This window comes from Pristiophorus japonicus, chromosome 13 (genome assembly GCF_044704955.1).
Source record: "Pristiophorus japonicus isolate sPriJap1 chromosome 13, sPriJap1.hap1, whole genome shotgun sequence".
Taxonomy (NCBI): Eukaryota; Metazoa; Chordata; class Chondrichthyes; family Pristiophoridae; genus Pristiophorus; species Pristiophorus japonicus.
The window spans coordinates 77,778,035-77,797,952 of record NC_091989.1 but is presented as its reverse complement, the minus strand read 5'-3'; the positions used below and the strand labels follow the sequence as shown (position 1 = coordinate 77,797,952).

The following is a 19,918-nucleotide window of genomic DNA, read 5'->3' as shown; positions in this document are numbered from 1 at the left end:
ATAACATAATTTATAAATCAAAGCAAGAACACAGAATAGAAAGATCTAATCATAAGTAATGTTTAAATAAAACATTACTTCTGTGATGTTTCTACAATATCAACCGCAATGGGAAACAGCAAGGGGGAGAAACTCAGGAGTGCCCCGCTTGGGGGCGATAACATTCGCGGGGCGGGACTTCCTGCGCCAGACGTCACCGCCCCTGACAGGAAGTGGAGCGCAATGCCAGGTGCTCCACTTCCTGTGGGGGCCGGTTCGGGGGCACTGCCCAGGTGTAGCGCTGCTGCGTTCCAAGGGCCCTCCCGTTCCGTTAAAGGTGCGGCAGGGTTTTCAGGGGCCGACACTGGGCCAGCGGGGATGCGAGGTGCTGTGGCTGCAACCTGTCACACAAAGGGAGTGCCGGGCTGCACCATCGCGGCACGGACCCCATGACAATCGACACATAGGCTGGACCGGTAAGTCGGAGGTCAGCGCAAAATGCCGCCGCACACCGCCCCTTTAAATCTCGCCCCGCGAGCGGAATGCAGCCTGATTCGCGACCCGTGAGGCTGGTGCTGACATCGGCCCACGGGGCGCTGCCCAATTTCTGCCGCGGCGCGAAAAGGGGTTGTCGCGAACGGCGATTACATCATCGCTGGTGTGGCAGCAGCCCGGGGCACTACCAGTGAGGGCGGGGCGCTATTGGCTTTGTGCCTCCGCTAACTCCCCCGCAATCACGCGGCAGCCGGTAGCTCCTTCCCCCCCCCCCCCCCAGCGTCCTGTTAGTGCCCTCCGGAGGCACACAGCAGGGGCATTGCACCCCCAAGTAAATATCACTTGATTCAACAAAAACACCAATATAAGTAACTCTCCCTCCCCATTTTGTGTTTCTCTCTCCCTCTCTCTCGCTCCCTCCCTCCCCCAGTTTCTGGCTCTCTCTCTCTCTCCCTCCCCCAGTTTGTGTTGCTCCCTCTCTCTCTCTCCCCATTTTGCGTTTCTCTCTCTCTCCCTCCTCCAGTTGCTCTCTCGTGACACACAATGTTCCCAGGCGATATCTCTTGGTCCCGATGTTTACGCCCATGCCCATTTTGGCTGCCACTCCATTACATCAATAGCCTGTTTTTTTCTCTTGTCTTTATCCCACTTAGGCCAGTCTCACCTGTCTTTTCCCTTTTCTTTCACCTGACCTTCAGCCTCAACAGCTTTCACCAGCCATGTCACCTTTCATTTCTCCCCTCTCCGGTACTTCCCCCTCCCAAACCCCTCTTCTGGCATTCTCTGAGGGACCCAGTGAGGCACTTGTCACTGTCTCCTTACGAGCAGCAACCCAAACTACTCCTCCTGCCTCTCTCCCACCGTCCTGCCCAGCACACCCTCTGGGAACTAATCATGCCAACTGCCTCCTCATCCCACTCACCCCTCCCCACTACCCCCCCTTAATTCTCAGCCGATCAACAATCACTCTCCCTATCTCCCTCCAGAATGTCGCTTCATTGCGAAGAAGGGCATTGCCATCCATGACCTTGTTGTGGATGGTTACATTGACCGCTTGTCTTTGATGGAAATTGCCCCTTACCTGGTTGCGCCTTCCACCACCAGTCTCTGCCAAAACTGTCACAGTGGCGGTGTGGCACTTGAGCTAATTGAATGGCAGAACAGGCTCGAGGTCCTGAATGGCCTCCTCTTCCTATGTTCCTAACAAATGCAAGGAGCTCATTGGACCTCTCTGTTACTAAGACTGAGTCCATTCATTCCGCTGCCTCTGCCACATCCCTCCCTCCCACTTGTCCACCAAGACAAACTTCCCCTGAGGTTCCCCACTGTCCCTAAACTCGCATCTTTCTCTTTTTTTTCCTATCTCTCCTCATGCCCTCTCCAAACGTATCCATAAGCCCCATCTCCTTCTCTCGGGACCCTATTCCCACTACACTGGCAGTCAAGGCGGCCAGCATCGTGAGAGGAGCGGACTCGGGTCTACAAAGGATGGCGGCAGCGAGTGGGAGCGGCGGCAGTCGAGGAGCTGGTGCAGAGGCCGAAGGTAAAACAAAGAAGTAAAAAGAAATTGAAGTGTGACATCACAGCCAAGCAGGTAAGTGATTGGCTGATGGATTGGTGAGTATTTAATCTTTTTCTTTCTCTTTTTATTTCCTTATCAGTAGGAAATCTTTGGCATTGTTGCCAAATTAAGTTAATTTAAGGGTTAAGTCATGGCAGGAGAGCCCAGACCCATGTCGTGCTCCTCCTGTGCTATGTGGGAAGTCAGGGACGCTCCCAGTGTCCCTGACTACTATGCGTGCAGGAAATATGTCCAGCTGCAGCTCCTCACACACCGCATTGCGGCACTGGAGCTGCGCATGAACTCATTCTGGAGCATCCGCGATGCTGAGGATGTCGTGAGTAGCACGTTTAGTGAATTGGTCACACCGCAGGTAAAGGGTACATAAGCAGATAGGGAATGGGTGACTATCAGGCAGAGCAGTGGAAGGAAGGTAGTGCAGGGGTCCCCTGCAGTCATCTCCCTCTAAAACATATACTGTTTTGGATACTGTTGGGGGAGATGACTCATCAGGGGAAGGCAACAGTAGCCAAGAACTGGAACTGGTTCTGGGGGAAGTGGGACCAGTCTGCACCTGGGCAGGACTGCAACCAATAATCTAGGAGGAGTGTTTGCTAGTGCTGTTGGGGAGGGTTTAAATAATATGGCAAGGGGATGGGAATCTATGCAGGGAGACAGATGGAAGTAAAATGGGGGCAAAAGCAAAAGATATAAAGGAGATAAGGAAAGGTGGAGGACAAAGAAATCAAAGGCAAAAATCAAAAAGGGCCACATTACAACATAATTCTAAAAGGACAAAGAGTGTTAAAAAAACAAGCCTGAAGCTTCTATGTCTCAATGCGAGGAGCATTCGTAATAAGGGAGATGAATTAACTGTGCAGATAGCTTTAACGGATATGATGTAATTGGGATTTGGGAGACATGGCTCCAGGGTGACCAAGGCTGGGAACTCAACATCCAGGGGTATTCAATATTCAGGAAGGATAGACAGAAAGGAAAAGGAGGTAGGATAGCGTTGCTGGTTAAAGAGGAGATTAACGCAATAGTAAGGAAGGACATTAGCTTGGATGATCTGGAATCTGTATGGGTATGGCTGTGGAACACCAAAGGGAAGAAAACGCTAGTGGGAGTTGTGTACAGAACACCAAACAGTGGTAGTGAGGTTGGGGATGGCATCAAACAGGAAATTAGGGATGCGTGCAATAAAGGTACAGCAGTTATCATGGGTGACTTTAATCTCTATATAAATTGGGCTAACCACACTGGTAGCAATACGGTGGAGGAGGATTTCCTGGAGTGTATAATGGTTTTCTCGACCAATATGTCAAGGAACCAACTAGAGCAGGCCATCCTAGACTGGGTCTTGTGTAATGAGAGAGGATTAATTAGCAATCTTGTTGGAGGCCCCTTGGGGAAGAGTGACCATAATATGGTAAAATTCTTTATTAAGATGGAGAGTGATACAATTAATTCAGAGACTAGGGTCCTGAACTTAAAGAAAGGTAACTTCGATGGTATGAGACGTGAATTGGCTAGGATAGACTGGCGAATGATACTTAAAGGGTTGACGGTGGATAAGCAATGGCAGACATTTAAAGATCACATGAATGAATTTCAACAATTATACATCGCTGTCTGGCGTAAAAATAAAACGGGGAAGGTGGCTCAACCGTGGCTAAGAAGGGAAATTAAGGACAGTGTTAAATCCAAGGAAGAGGCATATAAATTGGCCAGAAAAAGCAGCAAACCTGAGGATTGGGAGAAATTTAGAATTCAGCAGAGGAAGACAAAGGGTTTAATTAGGAGGGGAAAATAGAGTATGTGAGTAAGCTTGCAGGGAACATAAAAAATGACTGCAAAAACTTCTATAGATATGTGAAGAGAAAACAATTAGTGAAGACAATCGTAGGTCCCTTGCAGTCAGAATCAGATGAACTCATAATGGGGAACAAATGACAGACCAATTGAACAAATACTTTGGTTCTGTCTTCACTAAAGAAGACACAAATAACCTTCCGAAAATACTAGGGGACCGAGAGTCTAGCAAGAAGGAGGAACTGAAGGAAATCGTTAGTAGTCAGGAAATTGTGTTCGGAAAATTGATGGGATTGAAGGCCGATAAATCCCCAGGGCCTGATAGTCTGCATCCCAGAGTACTTAAGGAAGTGGCCCTAGGAATAGTGGACGCATTGGTGATCATTTTCCAACATTCTATAGACTCTGGATCAGTTTCTATGGATTGGAGGGTAGCTAATATAACACCACTTTTTAAAAAAGGAGGGAGAGAGAAAACAGAGAATTATAGACCGGTTAGCCTGACATCGGTAGTGGGGAAAATGTTGGAATCAATTATTAAAGATGTAATAGCAGCGTATTTGGAAAGCAGTGACAGGATCAGTCCAACTCAACATGGATTTATGAAAGGGAAACCATGCTTGACAAATCTTCTAGAATTTTTTGAGGATGTAACTAGTAGAGTGGACAAGGGAGAACCAGTGGATGTGGTGTATTTGAACTTCCAAAAGGCTTTTGACAAGGTCCCACACAAGAGATTGGTGTGCAAAATTAAAACACATGGTATTGGGGGTAATGTATTGACGTGGATAGAGAACTGGTTGCCAGACAGGAAGAAAAGAGTAGGAATAAATGGGTCCTTTTCAGAATGGCAGGCAGTGACTAGTGGGGTACCACAAGGTTCAGTGCTGGGCCCCCAGCTATTTACAATATATATTAATGATTTGGACGAAGGAATTGAATGTAATACCTTCAAGTTTGCAGATGACACTAAGCTGGGTGGCAGTGTGAGCTATGAGGAGGAGGCTAAGAGGCTGCAGAGTGACTTAAACAGGTTAGGTGAGTGGACAAATGCATGGCAGATGCAGTATAATGGAGATAAATGTGAGGTTATCCACTTTGGTGGCAAACACAGGGAGGCGGAATATTATTTGAATGGTGACAGATTAGGAAAAGGAGAGATGCAAAGAAACCTGGGTGTCATGGTACATCAGTGATTGAAAGTTGGCATGCAGGTACAGCAGGCGGTGAAGAAGGCAAATGGCATGTTGGCCTTTATAGCAAGAGGATTTGAGTATCGGAGCAGGGAGGTCTTACTGCAGTTGTACAGGGCCTTAGTGAGGCCACACCTTGAATATTGTGTACAGTTTTGGTCTCCTAATCTGAGGAAGGACATTCTTGCTATTGAGGGAGTGCAGCGAAGTTTCACCAGACTGATTCCCGGGATGGCAGGACTGACATATGAAGAAAGACTAGGCCTGTATTCACTGGAATTTTGAAGAATGAGAGTGGATCTCATAGAAACATATAAAATTCTGAAGGGATTGGACAGGTTAGATGCAGGAAGAATGTTCCCGATCTTGGGGAAATCCAGAACCAGGGGACATAGTCTAAGGATAAGGGGTAAGCCATTTAGGACCGAGGTGAGGAGAAACTTCTTCACTCAGAGAATTGTGAACCTGTGGAATTCTCTACCACAGAAAGTTGTTGAGGCCAGTTTGCTAGATATATTCAAAAGGGAGTTAGATGTGGCCCTTACGGCTAAAGGGATCAAAGAGTATGGAGAGAAAGCAGGAATGGGGTAATGAAGTTGCATGATCAGCCATGATCTTATTGAATGGCGGTGCAGGCTCAAATGGCCGAATGGCCGACTCGGGCACCTATTTTCTATGTTTCTATGTTACACTGCTGACCCAATGCTTGCTGATATTGTTAAGGGATCCCTCTCCTCAGGTACTATCCCACACCCCTCCAAATCTGCCGTCATCATCCCGCACAAAAAAAACACCCTCGAGCCCTCCGTCCTTGCAAACTACCGCCCCATCTCCAACCTCCATTTCCTCTCCAAAGTCCTTGAATGTGTTGTCGTCTCACAAATCGTTGTCCATCTTTCCCACAACTGCATGATTGAATCCCTCCAATCAGGTCTGCACCGGTGTCACAGTAGCACAATGGGAACGTCTGCCTGGCCCAACTGCTGGGTGAATTCTAATTCTTCCTGAATTATTGCTGCTTATGTTCTGCCTCTCTTTCAGCAGCCACAGTTTCCTTAACCTAGAGTCCCTGGCCTTCCCCCCCCATCCCCTGCCCCCCGCCCCCTGTCTTCCCCCACCCCACCCGCCCCCCACCCCCGGTCTACCATTGCTCCCGTCCCCCCCAAGTCTTCCTGACAAATACATGCTGAGGAACCAGAATCCTCCAACTCCTCACCGTCCCTCCTCACTGACCTTGCGTCTCGGAGAGACTGATGCCTAACCCGAACCCTAACCCGAACCCTAACCCTAACCCGAACCCGAACCCGAACCCGAACCCGAACCCGAACCCGAACCCGAAAACATAGAAAATAGGTGCAGGAGTAGGCCATTCGGCACTTTCATTCAATAAGATCATAGCTGATCATTCACCTCGGTACCTCCTTCCCTGCTTTCTCTCCATATCCCTTGATCCCTTTAGCAATAAGGGCCATAACCCTAACCCTCAGCCTAACCCTAACCTCAACCCGAACCCCGACCCGAACCCCAACCCCAACCCCAACCCGACTTCACATTGGATTGAGTTCTTTGGGCTAGGTTTTCGGCTCGCTTGCGCCTCAGTTCATGCCCTGGAGGAGCGGTAAAGGGTGTTTCTCGGCGTTACGCCTACCGTCCAGCTTTTACCGCCCGGTCGGCAAATTCGGCTCAGGGTTTGCGGCGGCGCAAAAACGAACCGCCCCGCCCTCTAGTTTCACTGAGATGATGTCAATTGTCGTGCAATGCTCTGCTAGTGCCCCGGATGCAAAATTCGGCCCTAATGCCTCATTAAACGCCCACCCCAGGAAGTGAATGAAAAACCAGGCATTCCCAGGGCGCAGCAGGCGGGCAGTGTATTTAAATGGAGGGATGAGGACCGGACATCGCAGGTCACAATAATTACAACGATTGCGCACAGCACGCAGCGTGAAGCTCCGACGTTAAAGCGGCAATTTTATCTCCCATTACAGTGTCCTTACAAGATCAGTGAGAAAATTTATTGGGGGCATTACTAGTTCGCCAGCGTATCATGTTCCATAGAAACATAGAACCATAGAAAATAGGTGCAGGAGTAGGCCATTTGTCCCTTCGAGCCTGCACCACCATTCAATAAGATCATGGCTGATCATCACCTCAGTACCCCTTTCCTGCTTTTTCTCCATACCCCTTGACCCCTTTAGCCGTAAGGGCCATATCTAACTCCCCCTTGAATATATCCAATGAACTGGCATCAACAACTCTCTGCGGTAGGGAATTCCACAGGTTAACAACTCTGAGTGAAGAAGTTTCTCCTCATCTTAGTCCTAAATGGCTTACCACTTATCCTTAGACTGTGTCCCCTGGTTATGTACTGCCCCAACATCGGGAACATTCTTCCTCCATCTAACCTGTCCAGTCTCGTTAGAATTTTATATGTTTCTATGAGATCTCCTCTCATCCTTCTAAACTCCAGTGAATACAGGCCCAGTTGATCCAGTCTCTCCTCATATGTCAGTCCTGCCATCCCGGGAATCAGTCTGGTGAACCTTCGCTGCACTCCCTCAATAGCAAGAACGTCCTTCCTCAGATTAGGAGACCAAAACTGAACACAATATTCCAGGTGAGGCCTCACTAACTGCAGTAAGACCTCCCTTCTCCGAGACTCAAATCCCCTAGCTATGAAGGCCAACATACCATTTGCCTTCTTAACCACCTGTTGTACCTGCATGCCAACTTTCAATGACTGATGTATCATGACACCCAGGTCTCGCTGCACCTCCCCCATGCTATTGCCAGTCGGCATCAAGCTGGAGGAAGGGCTCTTGGCCATGTTGGCCCATGGATGAAGAGAGTCCAAAGATGTCTGAGGAGGAGGCCTTACCCCCCATGGGTTTACAGGCAGCAACGCTCAGACCTCCAGATCTCTGAGGAGCAGTGTGTGAGGAGGCTGCACTTCCAAAAAGACCGATACCTGCACCGCTCTGGAGGCAGCCTTCAATACTCCCCTCAACAGGTCTCCTAATTCTTTGTGGTGTGTTGTATGTTGCACAGCTTGGCCATCATGAGGGGCCAGGCCTTGCCCTTGTAGATTGCAGGCCCACCGCAGGAGGAGGAGGAGGATGACGAAGAGGAGCCTGGCGAGGCCCTGATTGGATAGTCACACCATCCACGGGGGAGGCAGCATAGAGATGCTGCCCAACCAACACTTGCACTTTGCCAGCTCGTAATGAACCGGTTCTCCTAAATGAAGGAAACTGAGGGATGGAGATAATACTGGACACGCTATGTGCCTCTATAAAGGCACACCTCCGGTGAGCGTTGGAATAATGCACAGGACACCAACGGCAAAGGATGAATCATAACTTTTACTGCAACAAAGTAACAAAAACTCCCCCACCAAAATAAACCAGACAATAGACAATGTTATGCTGCAGGGCACTGAGCAACAAATCAACGAAGCTATTTACACGTCTATTCAACAAAAATCAGGGCATCTGCACAACCTTGTCTTACACATTATTCTGACTTATTTAACGCCACGATTTTCGGCTGGGGTGCAAAAACTTCCTTGTGTAACATTTGATTTTGCGCCCCTGATCATGAAACCTCATTTTTTGCCGAATTTTGCAGACGAGGCCGCAAACTTTTTTCAGGCGGTTTCAGGACAGCCCTGCCGCCATTACCGCCCCGAAATCCCAAAATCCAGCCGTTCCCTTTACTTCGATTGGGATACCCATGAGTGAATGGACAATCCTTTCTTCCTGAATCATCAAGGTGAAATCAGACAATGTCACACACTAACAACGAATTATTGACTACAAATTCACAACTTAGTGAAACATTGAGTGCACGAGTAATTGATAGATATAAGTAGATGTCATAAGGTTCACCCAGCAGTTTGAATAACAAACAATTCATAGTCAGAGTTACTCAATAAAATGAGTAACAGGTTGTAAAGGCAATTCAGTAGTGTCACTGTATTTCTGCATTAATAGTCACTGATTATCAGAACCATGACAGGGTTCCCCTTGTCCTCACCTTTCAGCCCACCAGCCTCCACGTTCAACGGATCATCCTCCGCCATTTCCGCCACCTCCAGCGTGATCCCACCACCAATCACATCTTCCCCTCCCCTCCCCTCTCAGCATTCCGAAGGGACCGCTCCCTCCGTGACACCCTGGTCCACACCTCAATCACCCCCAGCACTCCCTCCCCTTCCCACGGCACCTTCCCGTGCAAGTGCAGGAGATGCAACACCTACGCTTTTACCCCCTCCCTTCCCACTGTCCAGGGCCCCAAACACTTCTTCCAAGTGAAACCGCGATTTACTTGTACTACTTTCAATTTAGTATACTGTATTCGCTGCTCACGATGGGGTCTCCTCTACATTGGGGAGACCAAGCGTAGATTGGGTGACTGCTTTGCGGAGCACCTCCGTTCAGTCCGTAAGTGTGACCCTGAGCTTCCGGTCGCCTGTCACTTTAATTCCCTGCTCCACTCCCACTCTGACCTCTCCGTCCTTGGCCTCCTACAGTGTACCAACGAAGCTCAACGCAAGCTCGAGGAACAGCACCTCATCTTTCGTTTAGGCACTTTACAGCCTTTGGGATTCAACATCCAGTTCAACAATTTCAGACATAACATAAGAACGTAAAGACCATAACCTCGGTCCATCTTTTGTTCCCTTTCCTCCCTTTATTTTTACCCCCCCGAAATTTTAATTTTAATTTTTTCTCTCAGCGTCCGATGGCAGCTGGTAATTATTCTGCCGTTCACACCCTAGACTTATCTTTTGTTTCCTAACGTGCCATTACCATCTCAATTTGGCCCATCATCCTTTTTGACACTCAAATCTCTCCTGCCTTCCACCCTATCACAGACCTTCCTGTTTGTTCTTTCCTCCCCTCCCCCTTTCCCTGCCCTACACTTCCTTAAGAATCTGTTACTTTTCGAATTTTTGCCAGTTCTGATGAAACCTTAACTCTGTTTCTCTCTCCACAGATGCTGCCTGACCCGCTGAGTATTTCCAGCATTTTCAGTTTTTATTTTAGATTCAAGCACCTGCAGTATTTTGCTTTTGCACTGATTTATTAAATTATTGTTGAGATCAGTGTCTGAGACTTCTGCAAATTGGTGAGGTCTAAATTAGGGCTAAATGTTAGACAGCTGACATGTTAACAGCATCAGATAGCCAGTCTATTGGATAGGCTGCTGGTTAGCAATGTTTCCAGAACGTGTATGACCCGTACTTGTGAGCGATGTGGTTCAGTCGATTCTTTCTTCCCTGGGATGCAGCCGGTGGTGTAGTGGTTATATTACTGGACTAATAATCAAGAGGCCTCGATCAATAGTCCGGTGAACATGAGTTCAAATCCCACTGTGGCACTTTATGAATTTGAATTCAGTAAAATAAAAATCTGGTATCAGTAGCAGTGACCATGAAGTTGTCGGATTGTCATAAAAACCCAACGGGTTCACTAATGTCCTTTAGGGAAGGAAACCTACCGTCCTTACCCGGTATGGCCTACATGTGACTCCAGTCCCACACCGATGTGGTGACTATTAACTGCCCTCTGAAATGGCTTGGCAAGTTGTATCAAACTGCTACAGAAAAGGATAATCAGAATAAAACCGGACAACCACTTGGCTTCAATCTATGCATTGGATTCAGACACGGTAAAGGCACACCCTGCCCAGTCGACCCGGCAAAGTCCTCCTGACGAACAGCTGGGGACTTGAGCCAAAATTGGGAGAGCTGTCCCACAGTCTGGTCAAGCAATAGCCTCACAGTCACTCACAGAATCAAACCTTTCAGCCAATGTCCCAGACTCCTCCATCACCACCCCTGGGTATGTCCTGTCCCACCGGCAGGACAGACCCACCAGAGGTGACAGCACTGTTGTATACAGTCGGGAGGGAGTGGCCCTGGGAGTCCTCAACATTGACTCCGGTCCCCAAGATCACTCATATCTTCAGGTCAAACATGGGCAAGGAAACCTCCTGCTGATTACCACCTACCGCCCTCCCTCAGCTGATGAATGAATCAGTACTCCTCCATGTTGAACACCACTTGGAAGAAGCACTGAGAGTAGCAAGGGCACAGAATGTATTCTGGGTGGGGACTTCAATGTCCATCACTAAGAGTGGCTCGGTAGCACCACTACTGACCGAGCTAGCCGAGTCCTGAAGGACATAACTGCCAGACTGGGTCTGCGACAGGTGGTGAGACAACCAACACAAGGGAATAAAGTACTTGACCTCGTCCGCACCAATCTACCTGTTGCAGATGGCATCTGTCCATGACCACTGCACAGTCCTTGTGGAGACCAAGTCCCATCTTAACACTGAGAACACCCTCCATCATGTTGAGTGGCATTAACACTGTGCTAAGTGGAATAGATTAAGAATAGATCTAGCAGCTCAAAAGTGGGCATCCATGAAGTGCTTTGGGCCATTGGCAGCAGCAGAGTTGTATTTTAACACAATCTGTAACCTCATGGCCCAGCACACCATTACTCCTCCATCACCATCAAGCCAGATGACTAATTCTGGCTCAATGAGGAGTGTAGAAGAGCATGTTAGCAGCATCAGGCTTACTTAAAAATGAGGTACCATCTGGTGAAGCTACAACACAGGACTACATGCATGTTAAACAATGCTGAAGACTTGTGCTCCAGAACTAGCCGTGCCTCTAGCCAAGCTCTTCCTGTACAGCTACAACCCTGGCATCTACCCGACAATGTGGAAAACTACCCAGGTATGTCCTGTCCACAAAAAGCAGGACAAATCCAATCCGGCCAATTACCGCCCCATCAGTCTACTCTCAATATCAGCAGAGTGATGGAAAAGGACATCGATAGTGCTCTCACACAGCAATTATTCACCAATAAATTCCTCACCGATGCTCAGTTTGGGTTACATTAGGACCACTTAGAAACATAGAAAATAGGAGCAGTAGTAGGCCATTCGGCCCTTCGAGCCCACACCACCATTCAATATGATCATAGCTGATCCTCTATTTCAACACCATTTTCCCACTTTCTCCCCACTTGATGCCTTTTGTTTCTAGAAATCTATCTATCTCCTACTTAAATATATTCAGTGACTTGGCCTCCACAGCCTTCTGTGGTAGAGAATTCCACAGGTTCACCAGCCTCTGAGTTCACCCACTTAGCTCCAGACCTCATTACAGCCTTGGTCCAAACAAGGACATAAAAACTGAATTCCAGAGGTGAGGTGAGAGTGACTATCCTTGTCATCAAGGCAGCATTTGACCGAGTGTGGCACCAAGGAGCCCTAGAAAAATGGAACTCAATGGGGATCAGGGGGAAACTCCAGTGGCTGAAGTTATACAACAACAACAACAACAACTTGCATTTATGTAACACTTTTAACATAGTAAACCATCCCAAGGTGCTTCACAGGTGCGATTATCAGACAAAAGTACCTAGCCCAAAGGAAAGTGATTGTTGGAGGCCGATCATCTCAGTCCCAGGACATTACTGCAGAAATTCCTCATGCAATTTCCTAGATACAGCCACCTTCAGCTGTTTCTTCATGACTTTCTCTCCATCATAAGGTCAGAAGTGGGGATGTTCGCTGATGATTGCAGTGTTCAATTCCATTTGCAACTCTTCAGATAATGAAGCAGTCCATGCCTGCATACAGCAAGACCTGGACAACATTCAGACTTGGGTTGATAAGTGGCAAGTAACATTCGCGCTACACAAGTGTCAGGCAATGACCATCTCCAACAAGTGAGAGTCTAACCACCTCCCCTTAACATTCAATGGCATCACCATCGCCGAATCTCCCACCATCATCATCCTAGGAGAACAGACAATTCCACTGCCGAAGAGGATCATTGGCTTGACACTCCAGAAGTTAACGGCTCTTTTGTTATTATTCGCTTTCGGGATGTGCGTGTTCCTGGCAAGGCCCATCTCTAGTTGCCCCTTGAGAAGGGCCACTGACCATTGACCAGAAACTCAACTGGACCAGCCACATAAATACTGTGGTTACAAGAGCAGGTCAGAAGCTGGGTATTCTGCGGCGAGTGTCTCACCTCCTAATGCCCCAAAGCCTTTCCACCATCTACAAGACACAAGTCAGGAGTGTGACAGAATACTCTCCACTTGCCTGGATGGGTACAGCTCTAACAACACCCAAGAAGCTCGACACCATCCAGGGCCAAGCAGCCCGCTTGATTGGCACTCCATCCACCACCTTCAACATTCACTCCCTCCACCACCGGCGCACAGTGGCTGCAGTGTGTACCATCTACAAGATGCACTGCAGCAACTCGCCAAGGCTTCTTCGACAGCACCTCCCAAAACCGTGACCTCTTCTACCTAGAAGGAAAAGGGCAGCAGGTGCCTGGGAACACCGCTACCTCCAAGTCACACATCATCCTGAACTGGACATATATTCCTTCATCGCCCTGGAACTCACCACCTAACATTACTGTGGGAAAACATTCACCACATGGACTGCAGTGGTTTAATAAAATGGGTCAGCACTTTCTCAAGGGCAACTAGGGATGTGCAATAAGTGCCAGCCTTGCCAGCGATGCCCACATACCGTGAATTAATCATTAATTTTTTTAAGTAATTTGCTTGTGGAGCGTTGAGTCAGTGGGACGACCTGTTCCGCTTGGATCCCGTGTTCCAGCAGGGCCCGCCTGCCACGAGAGATGCTATCTATGAGGTGGCTTTCTCTCACCTTCCTTCATCTCCATCACTTTGTACAGTTAAGTGACACACTTATTTTTGCCTGTATCAGGGTGGCATAGCCATTCAACCTCTTACTCTCTAGCCTGACGATACTTGCACTGATAAAGGTACCTTCCTACGTCTGCTATGTTATGGTTACTTACAGACGAAGATTTGAGAAAACAAAACAATCTTTTTCTAACAAACAGAAGCTACATCTAGTGAAGACAACGAGAGTCTGAGTGACTAAGAGAGTCCATTTCTTGTACTTCCTCTACAACTCTATTACTACAGGAGGTGCTCAAGCCTCTCCTTTTTATACTTTACCTTCAAAGGGAATTTTCTTACATTCAGTTGACCAATCTGAGTGAGACAAGTGTTAGAAGGGTTCGCCCCTTTTAATGTCAATCACTTCTAATAACTAATAAACATGGCGGTCCTGAGCATGCCTTTGAGTTACTGTAGTTTGGACTACCTGAGGATGTGAGACTGTCTCCATTTCCAACTCATCAAATTTCTTCCCATGAATGTGTCCCATATCCAATATGAGGGGACGTGACATCACTTAGAACTCTACATCTCTTCAACTCTGGCCTTCTGTGCATCCCCCAATCCCTTTGTCCCAAACCTTGGTAGCCGTGCCTTCAGCCGTGTCGGCCCCACACTGTGGAATTCCATCCCTAAACTCCTCTGCCACTCCGTCTCAACTCCTTCTTTAAGACCCTTCCTAAATCCTGTCTCTTTGATCAAGCTTTTAGTGACTCGCTTTTTTGGCTTTATTGTGTATAGAAGAACTCCACAGAGCTGAGTACTGTGAGCTAAACTTGGTGTGACCTTAGTCTTCCTTATTACAACTCCAAAGTGCCTAAAAAATATGGCAGCCAACCTTTTATACTGGCCCTGCACGTGTGTGCAGGTAACCATTAGGACTCCAACAGTTGCGCCCTCTGGTGGCAAGTATTACATAGTTACATACATAACATCACCCCCCCCCCCCACACCCTCAAGTCATCGGTACAAGTTATTTACAAGTTGAGGCGATCCGGAGCCCTTTGCTCCCTGGTTGATCGTCTAAGTTCAAACCCTGGTGTGTGTGAGTTGGTCGGACCATTGCTGCACTGCACCGCTGCTGGTCTGACCGGACTATCAGGAATGGTGGGTTCATCCTCGTGATTGACGGTGAGGTCGATTGCTGGTTGGGGGTGTGTTGGTGGATCGTCGATGGTGATATCCTCTTCAAGTCGTTCCTGGTTGTCAGTAAATAGCAATTTGGTCTGATCTAAATGCTTTCTGCACGTTTGGCCATTTAACAGTTTGATTCTAAACATCCTATTCCCTTCCTTGGCCAAAGCAGTGCCAGCAACCCACTTGGGACCATGACCATAATTCAGGCAAACACAGGGTCATTAACATCAATGTCACGTGAAACAGCCGTGCGATCGTGGTACATGTTCTGCCGGTGTCGCTGGGTTTCCACGTGATCATTAAAAACCGGGTGGACTAGGGAGAGCCTGGTTTTGAGGGCTCTCTTCACTAACAATTCTGCCGGGGGAACCCCGGTGAGCGAGTGGGGTCGGGTCCAGTAACTGAGCAGAATGCGAGACAAGCGGGTCTGCAGGGAGCCGACCGTCACGCGTTTTATGCTTTGCTTGATTGTTTGGACTGGCCGTTCCGCTTGACCGTTAGACGCGGGCTTAAACGGAGCAGACCTGACATGCTTGATGCCATTGCGGGTCCTAAACTCGTTGAATTCCGAGCCGGTGAAACACGGTCCATTGTCGCTGACAAGGACGTCGGGCAAGCCATGGGTGGCGAACATGGCCCAGAAGCTTTCAATGGTGGCAATGGATGTGTTGGATGACATGATTACGCATTCAATCCATTTGGAGTAAGCTTCCACTACTACAAAAAACATCTTTCCTAGAAAGGGGCCAGCAAAATCTACGTGGATCCTGAACCACGGTTTGGAGGGCCATGACCACAGACTCAGTGGAGCCTTCCTTGGTGCGTTGCTCAGTTACTAGCAAGTGTTGCACTGATGTACGCATGACTCCAAGTCCGAGTCAATGCCGGGCCACCAAACATGCAACCTGGCAATTGCCTTCATCATGACAATGCCTGGGTGGGTACAGTGTAGGTCGTGTATAAACGTTTCCCTGCCTTTTTTTGGCAAAACCACGCGAGTACCCCATAAGAGACAATCCGACAGAATGGACATTTCATCTTTACGTTGGTCAAACAGTTTAATTTCATCTTGCATTTCCCGGGAACGGCCAACCAGCTCCCATTTAGGACGCAATTCTTTACTAATGATAACACAGAATCCTGGCTAGCCCAGGTCCTGATCTGGCGAGCTGTGACGGGTGACCCCTCGCTCTCAAAAGCATCCATGACCAGTAGCAAGTCTGCAGGCTGTGCCATTTCAACCCCAGTGGTGGGTAATGGTAGCCGGCTGAGAGCATCGGCACGGTTTTCAGTGCCTGGTCTGTGCTGGACAACATAGACATAAGCTGATAATGTTAGTGCCCATCTTTGGATGCGGGACTGTAAGGGGGTGGTCCCGGGGGTCAGGTTCACCTCTGACCTACTTGAGCGGTTCGAATCGCTCCCACTCCCTTGGGTTCTAGACTCCGGATTTATTTGGGGATGTGATAAAATGCAAAGGACAACTGGTTTGATGCAAAAGAAACTTTGATTTTATTACAAGAAAATACAATGTCAAACTTATAGTCACTCTAAGAAAGAACAGTACATCACACACTCAAAGGGGTTGCAATGAAAATTACACCTCCCACCTCCCAATACCTAATCCTAGCTAGGTTAGACTCCAGGGCAAACAGGGACTATGCTTACCAATGCTTTCTGGTCAGTTGATGGTAGTTCGCAGTTTCGGGGTTCGTTGGATTCTGCAGGATCTGCTTGCCGTACCCCAAACGTCGGAGTTACTTCTTACTACGCAATCTTCAGTTGGGTTGAGTCCGCTAATGTGGTAGGGTGCATTTTGGATTTGTGGGGTAAGAACCCGTTTTCTTTCGTCAGAAATAGGTTTCAAAGTCCTTTTAGGTAACGTTTTCACCTGTTGGTAGTTAGGCCTAGATTGTAGAGTGGAAACTTTCGATTCTTCGGTTTCTTCCTTGTGAAATTTTGTTTCGAGGTTGGTCGATCGCGGTGATTTTTAGTGGTACCACGTTGGCTGTGGTCAGTTGCTGCCACGATAGTGATGTTCTTCCTTCCTTTTCGATTTCAGGACGTCGAGGCTGGAGAAGTTAGTTTACAACTGTCGCGTTGGTTTCTCTCCCTTCTTGATGGCATAGGCGTAGTATGTCCCTAGCACTAGCACAAGCAGTGTCTCTCGAGGCAGTAGCATAAGCAGTAGCAAAGCATAGCATACCCTTTGTTAAAACAGGGGCCCTGTTATACTGTTTGAGCTGTCCTAATCTTAGCCTCAAATCAGTCCAGAATTCTTTGTTTAATTTTGGCGGGCCCGAGAATTCTTTGTCATAGTTTGGCAGGTTCGTTAAAAGTTAATATGTCTCAGGTGGGCTGATATTCTAAATCTGTTTCTTGATGGAAATATTAGCTTGGTAATTGCAATGTTCTTTTGTGCTTGGTTTTTGCATGCAGGCTAAAGTGGGCCTTTTGTTTTTATGCATAGGCTGAAAATGGCTTTCCAGGTTCAGGTTGATGGCTGGCCATCTCTGAGTTAATTGTTGCAATGTTAATGTCTCTTGTGGAGAAGGGTTTTCAAGTATCCATTTTCCAGACAATTTACTTTAGTCTCAATGCCCCAGGCAGTTTCAATAATCAAACTGGCTTCTTTGAGGGATAGTTCCTTCGCCCTGCCCACACAGGTTCAATCTGCTTTATAAAATCCCAAATTCGATTAAAGTTCATAGTTTCTTCCCTGTGCACTTTAGGATTTCAAACTTTCTGGTAGATAGTTCCAAATTAAATTTTGTTTCCAATGAGTCCAAACACTGGGGGGTTTCCCACGAATTTTGCCATTCTACAGGATGAAGCACTGGTATTTATACCTTTGCTCTCTGAAAACAGCGAAATGAGCAGCCTATGGTCAGTTTCAAGCTCAAACCGAAGCCCATATAGGTATTGATGCATTTTCTTAATCCCATATACACATGCTAACGCCCCTTTCTCGACCATACTATAGGCTCTCTCAGCCTTAGACAGACTTCTAGATGTGTATGCAACCGGTTGGAGGTTGCCCGATACTTTGGCTTGCTGTAACACACAGCCGACCCCATACGAAGAGGCGTCACAAGCTAGCACTAAACGTTTACATGGGTCATAGTGTACAAGTAACTTATTTGAACATAGCAGTTTCCTGGCCTTCTCAAAGGCTGTGTCTTGAGATTTGCCCCAAACCCAGTCATCACCCTTACGTAGCAACATGTGCAAAGGCTCTAACAACGTGCTCAACCCGGGTAGAAAGTTACCAAAATAGTTGAGGAGACCCAGGAACGAATGCAGCTCCGTCACATTCTGTGGTCTGGGTGCACTCTTGAAGGCTTCTGTTTTTGAGTCCGTGGGTCTGATGCCGTCTGCTGTAATCCTTCTCCCCAAAAATTCGACTTCTGGCGCCAGGAAAACACACTTGGAGCGTTTCAGCCACTCTGCCTAGGCAACTTAGAACCTCTTCCAGGTTGTGCAGGTGTTCGATGGTGTCACGACCAGTGATCAGGATGTCATCTGGAAACACAACGGTGCGCTGGACAATTTCAGCCAACTCTCCATGTTTCTCTGGAAAATGGCTGCAGCTGAGCTAATCCCGAAAGGGCACCTGTGGTATATAAACAGCCCTTTGTGTGTGTTGATGCACGTCAGTCTTTTCGAAGATTCAGTCATCTCCTGTGTCATGTAGGGGGAGGTTAAATCCAACTTGGTGAACGACTTCCCTCCCACTAACGTTGCGAACAGGTCATCCGCCTTGGGCAGCGGGTACTGGTCCTGTAGTGAGACTCGGTTAATCGTTACCTTGTAGTCTCTGCAGATTCTGACCGTGCCATCGCTTTTCAACACCGGAACAATTGGACTGGCCCACTCGTTGAACTCGACTGGCGATATGATTCCTTCGCGTTGGAGTCCAGTTTGATCTCGACTTTCTCCCTCATCATGTACGGAACCGCCCGAGCCTTGTGATGGACGGGCCATACATCGGGGCCTAGATGGATCTGTACCTTGGCACCTGTGTAGTTGCCGATGCCTGGTTCAAATAGTGAGGGAAACTTGTTCAGCATTTGAGCACACGAGGCGTTATCCACTGAAGGTAGTGCTTTGATGTCGTTCCAATTCCATCTCATCTTTTCTAGCCAGCTTCTGCTGAACAGCGTTGGGCCATTGCCTGGAACAATCCACAATGATAGGTCATGCACAGCTCCATCATACAATACCTTCACTGCCGCACCTCCAATGACTGGTATGAGCTCTTTGGTGTAGAAACGCAGCTTTGCATTAATCGGGCTCAGTTTGGGCCTTTGTGCCTTATTGCCCCACATTTTCTCTCAAGCCTTCTGGCTCATTATTGACTGATTCGCACCCGTGTCCAACTCCATGGATACTGGAACTCCATTTAATTTGACTTTCAGCATTATAGGAGGGCTCTTGGTGATGAAGGTATGTACCCCATACACTTCTTCCTCAGGTTGAGTTGCCTGTGCTGCGTGATCCGCGCCGGATCGATCATCCTCTGTCACGTTTGCACATTCACTGGGGGTGCCCCATCATTGCGCAGCCTTTGCACACATAGTGCTTAAATCGACATTGATGGGCCCGATGATTACCCCTGCAGCACCAACACGGTGCTAATGGATTCACATTCACCCCCGATGGCGGACTCTGAGTCATCACAAGTCTTGCAGCCGCAGACGTGTAGGCCCTGCCATATGCAGTTCTGCCTGCTAGCGACATCATTTTATGCACAGTACTTGCCGGTGAGCTTCGATGTTGAGAAGATATCTGTTTGGTGTTATCCTCCGTGACCATGCATGCCTGGGCGATCGCGATGGCCCTGCTCAAGTCCAGGGTTTCGGCAGCCAGCAGCTTTCGAAGAATGACCTCGTGGCTGATGCCCAGCATGAAAAAGTCCCGCAGCATTTGCCCCAACGCAGCTCCAAAACCGCAATGTCCCGCGAGGTGTCTCAGGTCGGCGATAT

General features: G+C 48.1%; 1 protein-coding gene across 4 annotated transcripts in view; it reads left to right on the top strand.

Moving 5' to 3' along the window:
- The first annotated feature begins 329 nt into the window (after positions 1-329).
- The window catches only part of LOC139278657 (histidine ammonia-lyase-like), a 55,989-nt gene continuing 36,400 nt past the window's right edge, over positions 330-19,918 (top strand). For 2 of the 4 annotated variants that reach the window (XM_070897686.1, XM_070897689.1), the window contains exons 1-2: positions 330-455; positions 905-2,017. In XM_070897686.1, coding sequence (XP_070753787.1) covers positions 1,846-2,017 — 172 coding nt within the window. In that variant the 5' untranslated portion in view covers positions 330-455; positions 905-1,845. Of the gene's footprint in view, positions 456-804; positions 2,069-19,918 lie in introns of those variants that run through there. The other 2 variants (XM_070897688.1, XM_070897687.1) reach the window with 2 other exon arrangements.